Below are 15,847 nucleotides of genomic sequence, written 5' to 3' on the forward strand. Positions count from 1 at the left end.
TAGGGGTGGGGTAGAGTGGAAAATTGGAGAGACAGGGTGTGGTTGCTTTCAACTTTTCAATGTGGGAGGGGGGGGGGGGGGATAGAGTACAAAAGAAGGGGGAGAAATGGTGGTGCGGAGGAGATTAGCCTCATGTTTCTATTTTCCTCGTTTATTATTCTTCATGGCATGCATCCACTCCTCTCTCTCCTCTTCAATTAAATCACTTTCCATGTTCTTCGGTTCAATCAGCCACGTTTCCTTCTGGTGTCCATGTCTTGGGATGATGTTGGTCAATTCCAAGAGGCCTGGCTTACAACTGCAACTGGCATGCACGCCACACCCTTCTTCTTCTTCTTCTGCGCTCAGGTTTCAAAGTCTCATCACCAGATTACCAAGTGTTGGAAGGTTGGGAACTTGGGAGAAAGAGCTTGGGTCCAACCACCAACATGAGAGCTTGGCTCTTGCTAATTGCAGAGGCTCTTCTTCTTGTTCATAGCTGGAAAACTTCATGTGATGGATGTCACTCACCATTTCTGAATCAGGATGGTACAATGTCAATCAAAGCCTCCATTGAATGGAGAGGAGGACCCACCTGTGGCCAAATAAGCTTAGGGCAGGATCCACCTACCCACCTGCCCACAATACCAAGAGCAGTATCTGGTGGCAATGGTTTCATTCTTGGATGGCACTGGAAGATGAAGATTCCATGACATTAGGGAATGCATTAATGGTTGTGAACGCAATGGCAGATGACTCCACAAGGTTATCTTCTAAGGTTGCTCATAACCATAATCATGCAGTAAATGATTTAGTTGGGAAGAGAATGATACCCATTGGTTACAGGTCACTCGTCGCCAACCTCACAGTAATGTAGCTCAATCAACATACTGTTATGCCTTGATTCTTCTAATGGTGCCAAGCTAGGAAAAGGACTGAGGGGACCGACACAGTGACATAGTCCCATCTTGATCTCTAGAGACTAATGGAAAATATATGGTAGGGCTCCATCTATTGTCAAACTTGTGATAGATGAAGAGAGGAGTTTCCTAACGTAGATGACGACTCCCATTTCTTTCGGTGAAGGTTCATGACACGTAATTAGCATGCCATTATTCCACTGTCAAGCTTGTGATAGAGAAGAAAGTCTATACGGTGGCAGCGCCAAATAAAGGCTATTTTCTGGATAGGGAACGGATGCTCTGGAATGATTGATGTGAAAAGCATTGTAATGACACAAGGAAGAAACTCAAATCTGAAGCTGAAAGGTGCTAAGTTTGAAAACAAGGCTATCTTCACAAATTATCATGTCATGATGCTCAATTTTTCTTCGAATAGCAAGTACTTCCTGACATTTCAATCTCCTGTCGTATGGTTCATAGATTTAGGTGAAACCACTAATCGTGGCTCAAGGAAGAAGGTCATCAGTTGCCTTACACAATGCCAATCATAGATGTAAACTGGTTGTGTGACACACGTGTGATGTTCTTCCCACGTGAATGTGCATTCGTCCAAAGAAGTCCAAATATCTTGAGGACTACTGAGATCATAAACCAAATTGGCACCATCTCCGTGCAAGAGCAGTAATGGTCCCGTTCATTGTCACAATTTTCAGACTTTTTCCTTTATTTTGTTTTGACTTTGGAAGAAAGGTTGCTATCTCTATTTTTCAACTCTCGCCGTTGTTTTTGTTTTTGGTAGACGACTATCCCAAGAGTCTCCTTCCTATGACCAGTGATAGTTCTTTCTGGTTTTTTGTTGTAGATTGAAGGAATCCAATGATAGATACCAGATATCAAACATGAAGATCAAAGACTAAATGCTACATGCATGGAGTACCTAAAGTTCATGTGGGGGAAGAAATGTTTACAGTTTTAAGCGATCTGTTTGTTTCAAGCCTGCTAGAAATAGTGAAAATAGCTTGCCGTCAAGCCCTTCTCTGCTACCCTAATGCAGATGTAGATGAAAAAATCCTCAAAAACTTTCCAAATACTGACTGTTACATGCAAGGATCTGGCAGCAATAATCTTTAATGAACACCGAATACGTTCGACAGAAATAAAGAACGAAATGATTGGTACCTTTTGAGTTGGTGTCTTTAACTCGGCCCCTATTCCTTGCTGTTTCTGCATCTTAGGAACATGAAATCATTTTGCAATACAGAAATGATAGATGACAACTTTAAGAATCTATTACATAAAAGAATTAGCCGACCCTTTTTATTCATTTTTAAACAAAAGAGCACAACAGATGACAGAAACGTTTGGAAAAGAAAAAGACAGGATCATGAGAAGAACTATATGATTATACACTTGAAATCTAATGATATATTGTTCTTTCACTTTAAGTTCATATAATGAAAGGCTCAAAAATGTAGTTTCGTCATGCAGATTGATATGCATACGCAAAAGCGTGCGCACTATCCATGCAGAATAAAAAAAATATCCGGAAAAGTAAGTTCCAAATACACAAACCTTCATTCTTCCCAGCTGATTTGGAGCTCATTCTATCTTGTGGACCCTGAGACCCCAGACACAGTTGAAACTAAACTCGAGACAGGATGAAGTAGGAGAGAAAAAGCACATCTAGAATCTTTGCCTGGAGTATTCCAAACTACAAGTCGTAGCAACTGGACCACTGTAAAATGTCTTGGTTCATCTAAAAAACAAAGATTTGGCAAGTGATAAACAATGAATATAAACCCTGAAACTGTGGTCCAACACCCAGATGTGTGTTAGACTAGTTTAGTCGTACCTCTGATGATGGTAATAGACAGCAAAACCCACGGGCATCCAGCTTTCACTAAACAAATCCTGCGCTGATCATGATAGGGTGGATTGTCAGTCCCAGACATACGAGTGGAAACTTCGCACGACACTGAAGGCAATCGGATTATAAAAAGAGAAAGATCAATGATTTGGTAGGGTTGAAATGTACTTACAGGGTCCAGAGTACATTACACGATCTCTAATGATGAAGGAACAAGATTAGTGAAAGTTCTTGTGGTCCTCTTATGTTTTTCTTAAGCCATGGAATAATGAAGGTGTACTTCCTGAAGAAATTTTAAATTAAGAAAAGCAAGGGACTTTTGATACCTGCGCATTCACCAGTTCAACCCATGCAGTGAGTTACGTGAGTGGTCCTGCGAAACATATTTCAAATCTCGTCAGTCCAGTTGTCTCCCAGCCTCAACCATATTAAATCTACTTGGGGCCACAAAGCAATGTACATTGAATAGTTGTGGACCTTCCCAACAATTATTGTAGTGTTGTGCTTCAAGGTAATTCACACGCAGGTTCATTTATGTAGATCTTGCATATCTTGCTTGGACTACCGACCATGGCGAAGCATGAAACAAAAGCTGCAATGCTATTCTTGACGTGACAATCCAATTAGTATCATATTGGAAATCATGATAATATCTAGGATTAGGTTGGATGAACTATTAATAATTCAACGTTATATCCTGGAGGTATACAATTCAAGGTTCTACGTGAAGTTTAGGTATAAAATAAATCGTAGTTTACAGCAATCAAGGTATTTAAGTTACAGTCTTTTGCAAAGAAAAATTACATACAGCCTTGATCTTCTAAATCTGCATGAACTTTTGCCTGATTATGATATCCTGATGATATTTGGCAAGGAAAATAAACACATAAATAACTCTTGAGTGAAAGAAGCAATTTCTATATTACAATATTGTATATGATATTTGGGGTTTTGGAGCATACACCATCGAAAAGCATTCTACTTTCTTTTCTGTTCTCTCATTCATTATTGAAGAAGAGTTTAGCTTTTCAAGAGCCTAACAGGAAAACTTAGCTATGACGGTTGATATTTTATTGTAAATTAAATGATGAGATAAATGTGTTATATGTGTTTAAAACAAAGCAATTGATGCAATCAATCATGGGCATCAAATCATACATGAAAACAAAGATATCTAGTCCCAAAGGCCCCACGGGAAATCCTCTCAGCACTCATTGCATCTAGCTAGACTTGATCAATAATGGAGGTTCTACCAATCCATTCGCTTCAAAATTTCATAATCTCACTTATATTCTTTATACTTCTCAGACTGTGATGGATATTTAGATGAAAGCATTCATATGGATGACTTAATAAAGAAAGATTAAATGGAATCAATTTAGCCAACATATTCCCAAGGTGATCTGACCTTGGGAATATGTTGACTAGCATCCGACCTTCTAAATCTTTTTTAGTTGCTGTAATGTGCGTGAACTTGTCTTCCGTAATGAAGTACTATGATCCCAAGGTGATCTGAATTAGGACTATGCCCTTTGAGAGTTTCTCTCCGTGAGAAGGAACAAGATATAAGTTTTAGGAGAGTGTATCTGTGATCTACAAGGATATAGAGCAGAGTAATGATCAGATCTCTATTTGGATGGAGAAGGCTCTTCATGCTAAACAATGCATCCAGATGTAATCAACGAAAAAAACAAACAAAACACCCAAGAACAGCTATTATGGTCAATAATCCTGGCGCTAGACAGCAGCAGGATTGCTGATACAAGGCTATGTTTGTGATCGATGTAGTTGATATTGCCATGTATCACACTATTTCGTTCCTGTCCCAAAGTTAATCTTCACCTATCCACCTGAGTATTCTCTCTCTTTCTCCTACAATCTCATGAATGTTTTTCTAATATTCTTCCCCTATTCAAGTATGGTTTAATTGTCTCCCCCTTACTTGTAAACATGGATGATACAATCAACTTTGTCTATAATCATAGTTATATCAATGATATGACTAGCTTTATCAGCATCATAAGCTTGTCCATTTGATGTGGTTAATTTTATCCACACCACAAGCTTGATTTTGGTTATCCAGTTAATCTTAACTCGAATATTCTTTTGCACATTCTCTCTCTCTTTCAATTATTATGAATTTTTAATTTTTTGGATCTCTCTTTTTCTTTTTTTTTTTCAAGCATTCTTATTTTTTTCACTCATTCATTTTGTTTACCAACCTTGACTCTAATACTATGAATCTTACAATAATAAGTATGAGTCAAACTAATCAATGTTAATATATATTGAGTCAAACATCAATTTAACCTAAAAGCTTAAGTTGTCAGTTTGTAGGTTAGACTCAAATATATATCTTTGACTCTCTCAATATTTAACAATGTATATATATATATATGTATATATATATATATGTATATATATATATATGTATATATATATATATGTATATATATATATATATAATAACAAAAATCTGTTTTCCCCTTGAATGGTCAAACACAGATTATATCAAATATAAACAGCTAATCTTAGCTCGCTACTACCAATAGCAACAAAAAGGGGACAACCACGAACATATATTAGCATCACGTTATTGCAGTCATGATCTCATATATTTGCGCCACCCGTTCCACTTACAGAACCAAATGGACACAATGTGCAGCATGCAAGTCTCTGTATTGAAAGACTTATCGGACTTGTACAAACGTGTGTTACACGAAAACTCAGTTGAACCTGCCATGCCCTTTCAGCAACTCGGTGCTACTAGTTGACCTTAGAAAATGTTAGCAACAATTGTTGATTTTATATTAGTCTTATTCGTATTAAATTTGTATTACCACTATGAGATTTATTTGTTTGTGAGATTAATATTAAAAGCTGCCACAGAGTTCGTCAACTTATAAGCTTAAATATATTATGGTATTGAACATTTTCAAAAGACTGTTCTATGGTCACATCAACCAAAATAAGTGAATAAAGTTGAGTATTCTAGTATGTCAACTGATCTTTTAGAATTTTGGGCATGTTTGGCCCCCAATTTTAGAAAGTTGAGATCCTGTTAACAGTTGGATATAAAATCTTACCAAATTATCATTGCTAGCTCTTAATATCTAGGTGCAACACATAGTCAAACACTTGCTAATGAAAAAGAAGTTGATGACTGTGAATATATTATTCCCACGAAAAATGCAGATCTACCAATGCCCGAACTAAAATTATGACGCCTAAAATTGGGGTGTTTTACATTGGTCAGCCAGTTTCTAGGGACATTTTTTGCCTGGTTAAATATTCACAACTGACTTTAGAAGGCTGACTTCCTAAGAGATATGAGATACAAAATTTTTATCAAATCTTTCATAGAACTTTTTATCTCTAATTGCAATGTGCAGTCAACCCCAGCTCTTAAAACCATAATTAGTATATTATTGTTACTATTTAGAAAATGAAGTTTAGAGAAGACAGATCACAATTGACAGTATTCAGCTTTCACGATGGACATGGTCAGTGATCCATGAGTTGGACAGAAAGGAAAAGAGAAACAAAAGTGACTGCTATAAACTATGTGAACCTCATTTTAGAGCGACACTAGGCAAAAACTCGAACAATCAAGCGTGTGAGAAGATGCATAAACTATGTGCCAGGTGGTATCCCTATCTCGGACAGATACTAGTCAAATATCAGTTTTCTAACATCGACTATGGGCTGAAGAAATTCCTTACCAGCTTACAGATGTGACTGCTCGAGTTAGAAGCGACGGACGGATTCGCAGCCGGACATAGGATCCCGAAATTGCAAGATGATTTCTATATCTTTTCCTTGGAAAACATCAGACAGGCAGAGCATTATGTTTGAAACATCTTATCTATTATGTGCTTGACGACCCTAATTTATTGTCGCATGTCTTGCTAACCTCGTGTTCGAGTAGTCCCATATGTGCCACTGGAGTCCGTGCCACGTCCGAAAGACCGCCATGTTTCAAGTGCCTATCGCACCTATCTGCAACAAGAATTGCCGCTTCACGTGGAATTATTGTCCTCATGAAGCCTCAATATTGCATCTTGGATGATGTAACCTGTCATAAGCAGGTTTATCCTATCATCGCACGGTTGTATTTGTATCAAAGTTCAATAATATTGACTTCCCATGCATCATAATTATCAATTTAAAACAGAATTAACAATAATGATTTCAAAAATTATAAAGAAAAACTATAAAAATCCTGACCATTCGATAATTAATGCACGGTGAGCCATGCAAAGTTGCAGATGTTCCTTACCGACCAAGTCATACTTTTTGTGATCATGATTGAGGGCAGACCAGATGCAAAAAAAAAGCTAGTTCCAGATTCTAGTCTGAATGCAAGCGTACCGTGACATCATCATGGTAAAGGGGCTTCATCAAAATGGTGCGCCGAAACATAGAAACCAGCCACTTCAGCTTTTTATTTTGAAGTAAAACAAACGAGTGACCGCCATCACGCTTACCCTCCTCAGGCGTTTGATCCAAAGGTCTCATCAGAATCATCTTGCCAGCAGAGCTCCTGAAACATACAACTAACTGTTTAAATGCACACCTATCAATGCCCACCAGATGACAAAATATTTTCACTTGGACGGCTATGATGGGATAAAGAGGAACATGAACCCTTTAATATTTAGGCATAACTTGACAGACTCCATCAATTTTATCCGATTTGATCAGAGGTTACATCAATCATGTTAGATTTGAGACGCACCGTTCTTTTTGTTTCCGGTCCGACTAATTTTCATGCATACCTCATAATTTTTCGAACAAGTATAGCTGAAGGAAACTACAGCTATGTGTATTGACATGCTTTAGTTCATGTAAATCACAAAGACAGACAAAGAGAAACAAGAGAGTTCAATCGACAACTAAAGTCTTGGATATATTTGTGGCTCTGATCAAATCGATAGTCAAGAAAGCTGGTCCTTACGAGTATACTGGTTGATCATCGGACCTGACGTCTCCTCACAAATACGGAACATAAGCGTCTTCAGGTACTTCTTCTGCAACGCATCATAGGCACCTAAGTGAAAATTAAAACCAAATTGCTCAGACAAAACCACATATCTCCTTCAAAATACAAGAAGCAGAACTTTTCTGATCTACAATAAAACTATGACTATAATTATTATTATATTTTGGCATATTGATCTATAAGCCACCGAAAGCAATCCCCTCAAAACTTCACCAAGTTAATGAACTTAGACCACGTTCTCGAAAAATTGCATTAACTAGAATCTCATTTAGCATCCTAACACTGTCCAAGTCTGGAAGACACGGAAGGCTACTATGCGTTACTTTCAATTCAGGCACAGTCTGATCACTAGTAACAACTATAGTTGCACAATTAGTAAGAAATTACGAAGAAAATCCATAGAACTAAATAATCGCTTCGTCTCCTTCCTATGAAACGGTGAATACTCCCGATTTAAAAGAAAAGGTCTCGATCTAGCATGATCAAGCAGCAGAAAACACCGATCTGAAGAAAAGAGATCCAGAAGGAAACGCTCATGCAATCCACTACACAAAGACAGACAGGAAAGCTAATTACAATCGGATCGAAGAAAGAAAGGGATAGATCCAAAGAAGAGTTCGTTGATCGGGTTACCAAGAGCAGCGAATCATTGTCTGTGATCTCGGTTTCCTTCACTAGCTGAGCAAAGCAGAGAACCAAATCGGATCAGAAAGGCAAGACGAAACTGAGATAGAGAGGGAAGGAAAAGAGAGCAAGCCATTTCGAAGGAGGCGATCGAGATAGCTCAACAGAGAATGAGGGATGGGGAAGAGTTCGAAACGTTGGCGGGATGGGGTGGGCTCTCTATAGGCGACGAGGCTAAATGTTTAGCTTTATGATTCGTTCGTGGGTTCTCGAATGTCGCCGAGGGCATTGCCGTCTGTAAATTTCAATCTCGAGTCTGGAATTTTGGGCGGTTAATTTTTGAAAAGCGTATTTAGAATAGCTGTTAAAATGCCCATTTAACCGTTACAATGATTGTAACGGTTCGTATATTTCATATTAGTATATCGGACGTCATAAGAAGCGGTAATTACAACGCTGACGGCAAATAGCGTGTCCTATTGGTTCAATCTCGACTATACCAATAATAATCAAATTAATGCTCCAAAACAAGTCAATCGCGATAGTAAGTCTAATCCAAGCCAATAGCGTGTCCTCCCCGACACGGATTAGGGGGTTGACTTTTATACCCGAGAACAAGAGTCGATCGTACGTGATATGTTAATAGTGGTCGATTCTTCGAGTGGCCAGCTTGTACCTCTTGTGCGAGCATCGATCGACCTGCATGGATCTACGTCGAGTAGTGTCGTTTTGAGCTTTCCGGAGCTACTTTATGTTATGCGACGTCATCTTGTACGGCTTCGGATAGCGCGGGAACAAGCGATCGTCACATCGACATAATGCAACATATCAACCATGAGGCTTCGCGTTGGTGTTGACATGGCTGTTGACTATTGCCACGGGGTGGTACTCCACCCCCCTCTCCCCCCCCCCAAAGAGGCGTGCCCTTGGTTCCTCGTGGAGGGGCTCGGGGCATGGCTTGGTGCCTTTTGCTGGCTGGGTCAATTGTCATGTTGGGATTGGTGGTTCAGTCGTTGGTTAACCGAGAGCTTCAATTTGGGAGCTAGACTAGTTAAGTAACATAACTTGGGGACTAGGCTGGTTGAGCAATACTACTCAGGTGCAGTGATCGAGTAACACTGCTTAGACGTAGGACTGGACGAGCAACATTGCTCGGGCACATGACTAGTCAAGCAATACTACTTAGGCATTGACTTTGTTGAGCACATTGCTCGAGCACTGGGCACTGGACTGAGCGAGCAACACTTCTCGGGGCACTAAGCGCCGGATTGGTCGAGCCATGTGACTTAGGCATTGGGTTGACCAAGCAACACTACTCGGGCATAGGACTGGCCGAACAATGCTGCTTGGGCATAAGTTTGACCAAGCAACATTACTTGGGCATCGGATTGGCCGCGATGTGTGGTTTGGGCATTGGACTAGCCGAGACGTGACCTGGATATTGGATTGGCCACAAGGCGTGGCTCAGGCATCGGACTAGCTGTGAGTTATGGTTCAGGCATTGGACTAGCCGCGAGGCGTGGCTTGGGCATTGGAATGGTCAAGACATGACTCGGACATTGACTGGCTACGAGACATGTCTCGTGCATTTGACTGACCAAGATATGACTCGGACATTAGATTGGCCATGAGGTGTAGCTCGGGCATTGGACTGGTCGAGACATGACTCAGACATTGGACTGGCTACGAGGCATGGCTCCTGCATTGGACTGACCGAGATGCAACTCAGACATTAGACTAGTCGCAAGGTGTAGCTCGGGCATTTGATTAGTCGAGATGTGACATGAACATTGTTTGGCTGAGGTGCACAACTCGGACTCTATTTGGCCGAGGTGCACCACTCGGACACTGTTTGGCTGAGGTGCACAACTCAGGCACTATTTGGCCGAAGTGTATCACTCGGACACTGTTTGGCCAAAGTGCATGACTCAAGCACTGTTTGGTAGAGTTGCATGACTCGGGCAATGTTTGGTCGAGGTGCACCATTCGGGCACTATTTGGTCGAGGTGTACCTCATATGGACTGGACCCAACACTTGGGTAGCCGGCTTGTACCTCATATGCGAGCTCTAACCGACCTACACGGATTCGCGCCGAGCGATGCCGTTCCAAACTTTTCGAAGCGGCTTTGTGCTATGCGGCGTCATCTCGTACGACTTCGGATAGTGCGGGAATAGGTGACCGTCGAGTCCGAGGTGTCACGTCGATGTAATGCACCATATCAATCCTAAGGCTCAGCATTGGCGTTAATGTGACTACTGACTACTACCATGGGAGTGGTACCAGAATATACCCTATCAGGAGTTACTTAGGGAACTCTCTAACATCATCTGGCATAGTAATTAAAATAAATAACTACTTCACGGTATAAATATTTAATTTTAATTTTTATTATTTTCCTTTTCTTCCCATCCTCTTTGTTATTTTGATTTAGGGAGCTAATTACCATCTGATGCAGTAATTAAAACCGAGAACAACTTCAATAGATCCACAGAATGATTATTAATCAACATAGACGAAGACCTTTCTTACACTTGAGACTAATGAAGTTCCATCAAGGGTGGGAGCCTCTTCCATGATAAGAATCGCCAGGGAACAACACAAGAGCGGAGACAATTAACCACGCAACCAAGTGGGAGAATGAGAGAGAGAGAGAGAGTGTATGTAGTGGCTTTGGGTGCTTAGATAGATGAGCAGGGGTGGGTGGGTGTTAGAGGAGGAAGCAGGCTAGCCAGTGTAGACGTGGACGCCGACGGCGAGGATGAAGATGGCGGTGAGGGCGAAGAAGATGATGGAGTGGACGAAGATGGCGATGCCGCTGGTCTGGAGGGTGCCGAACTCGACCAGCCGCCCCTTGCCTGGGATCTGGAACAGCAAGCCCGGGGAGAGCAGCACGAAGAGCACCACCGCCACGAACACCGGACCCCAGTCCGCCATCTCTCTCTCTCTCTGTCTCTCTCTCTCTCTAGATCTCTCCTTTCTTGTCCTGCTACTGATGGTAGTCTCTATCTTGCAGTCTTTGCAACAGGGAGGGGAGGAAGACAAGAGGTTGAGGGACGGATAAGGAGAAGGGAAAGGAATGAAAAGGTTTTGTGTGCGAACCGACACATGCAAAAGGCAACACCACTACCATCTCAACCACCGGGGGTCTCCTCAACGTCGTCTATTGTCAAGTCGCTGCCCATGGCCAAGGAAACGGACAGGAGAAGGGAAGACGACGAGACACGTCGAAGTTTCTCCACGCGGGTCCACGTCAGCGAGGAATGGAATTCCCTAACCACTGTTGTCGGTGGCGATTGTGCAAGCACGCACTTTGATGATGCCTTTTATTTTATTTTAATACTATTATTGAAAATTCTGATCGTCCAACTCGTTCGATCGCGAAGCCAATCTCTCCGTCATAGCTATAAGATTGTGAGCTGAGCATACTCGATCGAAGATCTTACAAAATTATATCCGACGCATACAATTAGGTTAATAAAATTAAAAAATAATAAAATATTTGAATGATTCGAAAATCTTTTGATGAATTATTGTACATGTCATCTTCTTATAAAGAGTTTAAGTAATTGTTATGATAAATGATAAGTTAATACATAGAAACGATTATCCACAGTATGCTACTTAGCTTACGTGTCAGATTAATGGGGCATCTAAACGAATATTAAGTTGATGCTTGCTTATCAATTTATTATTATATTATATTATTTTATTAAATATCATTGATTAATATTGATTTGTCTGTAAAAACACTATATGCTTTTACTTATGGTGCCCCACTGCGATGATTTTATTATCTTTTTGAATTTATTATATAATCTAAAGAAATCAATCTATTTTTATCACCCTCTTCGTTTTTCACAATGCTGCATCTTCCTCTCTTTCCACAGTATCATCCTTTTTTATTTGTATCATATTTATTTTCTCTCCTTATTACCATTGCTAAGGACCCCACATACAACATTCGTTATTCCTCGGTCGCCTCTCATTGTCCTCTTTGCATTCTATCATGCACATCATCTCTAACTCCTTACTGTTTTTGCCTTATCTTCTTTCGATTCACCTATCTATCTATAAATTTTACTATAAATTATATATTTCTTAAAAAAGAAAGACTATTAATTATTGATAAATTATTTACAAAGACGTGTGCCAAACAATCTCACGAGATGAATTTACATCGTGATAAAAATTCCCACGAGGCGAGATGGTCCGTGTCACCATTAGTTGTTGTACGACTACCCACACTGACCTCCACAAACCAAGTCCAAAATGACTTAAAACAAGAATTTGAGGTACTAACTTATTTAGATTAATGATAAAATTGAGAATCCCAAAGATATATAATTTACTGATGTTCTAAATTGTTGATGAATCTTTACACCATGGTCGAGGAGTCAGCACAGCTGAGTCCGATCCTGAATGTGTAAGGTCACCCACGCGAAGACTCGGGCAACGGAAGTGCGCGTCGAGTTGAGTTGAGTTATGAGTCTTATGGCCTGCTTCTTCGTCGCCAACCCCTACACATAAGTCGAGGTCAGGAGAGGGATTTCCTGACTCGATCCCTCCGAAGCTCAAGTTAGCATTGAGTGGAATGAGAGTAAGTTGAATGTGCGAAAAGACGTCCCTTAGCGCGAGCCAAGTAGTGGGTTTTTATACCTGTATATGGGGTTGATCGTACCTAGTTCATTAATGACCACCAACCCCTTAAGCAGGTGGCTTATATCTTTACTCCCTTCATTATTTTCCTTGGATGGTTAGCGGTTTAGGTCCGTCGGGATGTCTTCTTCCTTTTCCTTTTCTTCATATGGTTAATTGGGGTCTGAGGTTGCAGCGTCAAACTCAAGTAGCTCAACCTCTACCCACTTCGTGAAGTAATCTACCCTAACAATGAGGAACCTTCATTGTCTTGAGGTTAGGGGGAAGGGGCTGAGGAGATCCATGCCCCACTACACAAAGGGTCATGGGTAGTCAACCAGGGTTAATGGGACCGTGGGTTGATGTTGTGCCCGAGCATGCTTTTGGCATTATGGGCATCATTATACATAAGTTGTGGCATCCCGACATATGGTTGGCTAGTAATAGCCTTGTCAAAAGATTTTGAAGGCTAACGTTCAGCTGCCAATATGCTCTCCACAGATTCCCTCATGGACCTCAACTAAAATTGCTTGGGCCTCATCGGGGGCCATGCACCTCGGTAGTGGCTAGGTGAATGACCTTCAATGGAGTCGTCCGTTCATCTTGCAAGACCATGGTTATGTTCGTCGAAGCCATTGGGAGGCGGCCTTGTCGGTCGGCATAGGTGAATGACTTTCAATGGAGTCGTCCGTTCATCTTGCAAGACCATGGTTATGTTCGTCGAAGCCATTGGGAGGCGGCCTTGTCGGTCGGCATAGGTGAATGACCTTCAATGGAGTCGTCCGTTCATCTTGCAAGACCATGGTTATGTTCGTCGAAGCCATTGGGAGGCGGCCTTGTCGGTCGGCATCGTTCCATCCTTCTTGTGGGATAGGATCTCCTCTATCGAATTTGGAATCACATCGATTTCAGCAACATCCTTGGCTGCGATGGTTCGTTGACCTTCGAATGAGGTGAGCGAACATCTTATTCACTATTCTTTGCTATGTCACCCTGACGTTCTTTAACCTGAATGACATGACCTTGTAGTAGTAGACTCAGTGTGTGATGAAGGCAATATGTTCCTAGTCCTCGGTGTCACGACCCGAGTCTGATGAGCCAACGGGCTAATAACTCCATTTTGGTCCTTTAACAACGGTCCTCGGTGTCACGACCCGAGTCTGATGAGCCAACGGGCTAATAACTCCATTTTGGTCCTTTAACAACAGACCAAAATGCTTAAGAGGGAGTTATCATAGTACACTCATCAGGCCCTTATAAGCTAATCATACACATTGTCCACTTCCGATATGTTACAATATCCCCAACTCAATTAGCTTGACGAGGCTCGACATAACCCAAATCGAACCCTAGCATAGTGCATATGAGCCCCCACTTCCGATGTGGGACTAATGGGATGTTACAATATCCCCAACTCAATTAGCTTGACGTCCTCATCAAGGCCCGCCTACTCGAGGCTTCTCACCCTGCCCAAATGCTAGGTCGGCTCTGATACCAAATGTCACGACCCGAGTCTGATGAGACAACTGGCCAATAACTCCATTTTGGTCAACCACGGATCAAAAAGCTTAAGCGGGAGTTATCATAGTACACTCATCAGGCCCTTATAAGCTAATCATACACATTGCCCACTTCCGATGTGGGACTAATGGGATGTTACACTCGGGTGCCATTTTGATTTGATTGTTTCCCGAGAAGGCATCCATGAATGAAAGAATCTCATGCCTCGAGGTTGCATTGACTAGTTGGTCGATCCTTGGGAATGGATAACAATCCTTTGGGCATGCTTGGTTAAGGTTGGTGTAGTCAACGCATATTATCCACATTCCATTAGGTTTTTTAACGAGAACTATATTTGATAACCAATGAGGGTATTTCACCTCGGCTATGAATCCCGCCGCCAGCAACTGCTCTACTTCATCGCTTACTATCTTTTGTCGGAGCCAACTTCTGTGACTTCTACTTCACTAGTCGTGCTTAGGGATAGATGTTTAGATAATGTTATGCCACTCTTCGATCAATTCAGGGCATGTCTTTTGGGGACGAAGCAAAGACGTCAGCATTTTCAATCAGAAAGTTGATGAGTTGTACTCATTCTTCCTCTGAGAGTTTCGACTCGATCTTCATGATCTTGTCAGGTCGATTCCTATCTAGTGGAACCTCTAGGGTATGTTCGGTTGGTTCGGGATGCAGTGATGGTTTTGCGGTGTCCTGAGGGTCGGTGATGGGCTGCTTGTGCTTTCATTTCTTAGGTAGTGTGATGGCCTCCATGTAACATTGTCTTAATTCCCGAGGGTCGATCCGCACCTCCCCGATCCTAGCTCAAGTTGGGAACTTCATCGCCCGATGGAAGGTAGAGATGACAGCTTTGAATTTGTTGAGGGTTGGGTGGCCTAGGATGGCGTTATACGCCGAGGGGAGCTCCACAACCATAAAAGTTACCATGACAATCTTGGATCTTGGCTCTTCCCCCAAGGTAACTCACAAAATGATAGTGTCGAGGGGCGAGATGGAGTCTCCCATGAACCCAATAAACACCGATGGCATCAGAGTAAGGTCTTCTTTGGCTAGGCCAAGCTTTTGGAACGCATCGAAGTACAGGATGTCGGCGGAACTCCCCGTGTCCACCATGATCCTTTTGACCCGAGCATTAGCAATCCTGACCGAGATCACTAATTCGTCGTCATGGTCGGGTTGCTTAGTTTCTCCCATCGGGAAGGTGATCTCGGGCTCCTACTGTTGTATAGGGTACTTTTCTATAACTACTCAGGTATAGGCCTTCCGTCCCGATGTGCTATCTCCTTCCAAGGATGGCTCGCCTATGATTACGTCGATC

At 41.7% G+C, this 15,847-nt stretch overlaps 1 protein-coding gene and 1 long non-coding RNA gene across 3 annotated transcripts; both read right to left on the reverse strand.

Annotated features, from left to right (window-relative positions):
• Positions 1 to 82: 82 nt before the first annotated feature.
• Positions 83 to 8,606, reverse strand: LOC108953354 (uncharacterized). 2 transcript variants are annotated; one of them, XR_010515245.1, is made up of 11 exons: positions 8,384 to 8,606; positions 7,706 to 7,798; positions 7,120 to 7,291; positions 6,662 to 6,823; positions 6,471 to 6,566; positions 3,209 to 3,348; positions 3,075 to 3,121; positions 2,734 to 2,856; positions 2,454 to 2,637; positions 2,061 to 2,105; positions 83 to 670 (listed from the first exon to the last, which is right to left on the reverse strand). It is a non-coding gene; the product is annotated as an uncharacterized LOC108953354 (long non-coding RNA). The 2 variants fall into 2 exon arrangements; XR_010515244.1 differs by having other exon boundaries at positions 2,734 to 3,121.
• Positions 8,607 to 10,834: 2,228 nt separating this feature from the next.
• Positions 10,835 to 11,479, reverse strand: LOC103992590 (uncharacterized). Its single transcript, XM_009412365.3, has one exon. It carries the CDS (start codon positions 11,308 to 11,310, stop codon positions 11,101 to 11,103), a length of 210 nt encoding a protein of 69 aa, XP_009410640.1. The 5' UTR covers positions 11,311 to 11,479; the 3' UTR covers positions 10,835 to 11,100.
• Positions 11,480 to 15,847: the final 4,368 nt, after the last annotated feature.

The sequence above is a fragment of the Musa acuminata genome, chromosome BXJ1-7, assembly GCF_036884655.1.
Source record: "Musa acuminata AAA Group cultivar baxijiao chromosome BXJ1-7, Cavendish_Baxijiao_AAA, whole genome shotgun sequence".
In the NCBI taxonomy this organism is placed as follows: Eukaryota; Viridiplantae; Streptophyta; class Magnoliopsida; order Zingiberales; family Musaceae; genus Musa; species Musa acuminata.

Bases quoted from the DNA above. Each gene is read 5' to 3' on its own strand.
- LOC103992590 (XM_009412365.3), bottom strand. From the start codon at position 11,310: ATGGCGGACTGGGGTCCGGTGTTCGTGGCGGTGGTGCTCTTCGTGCTG.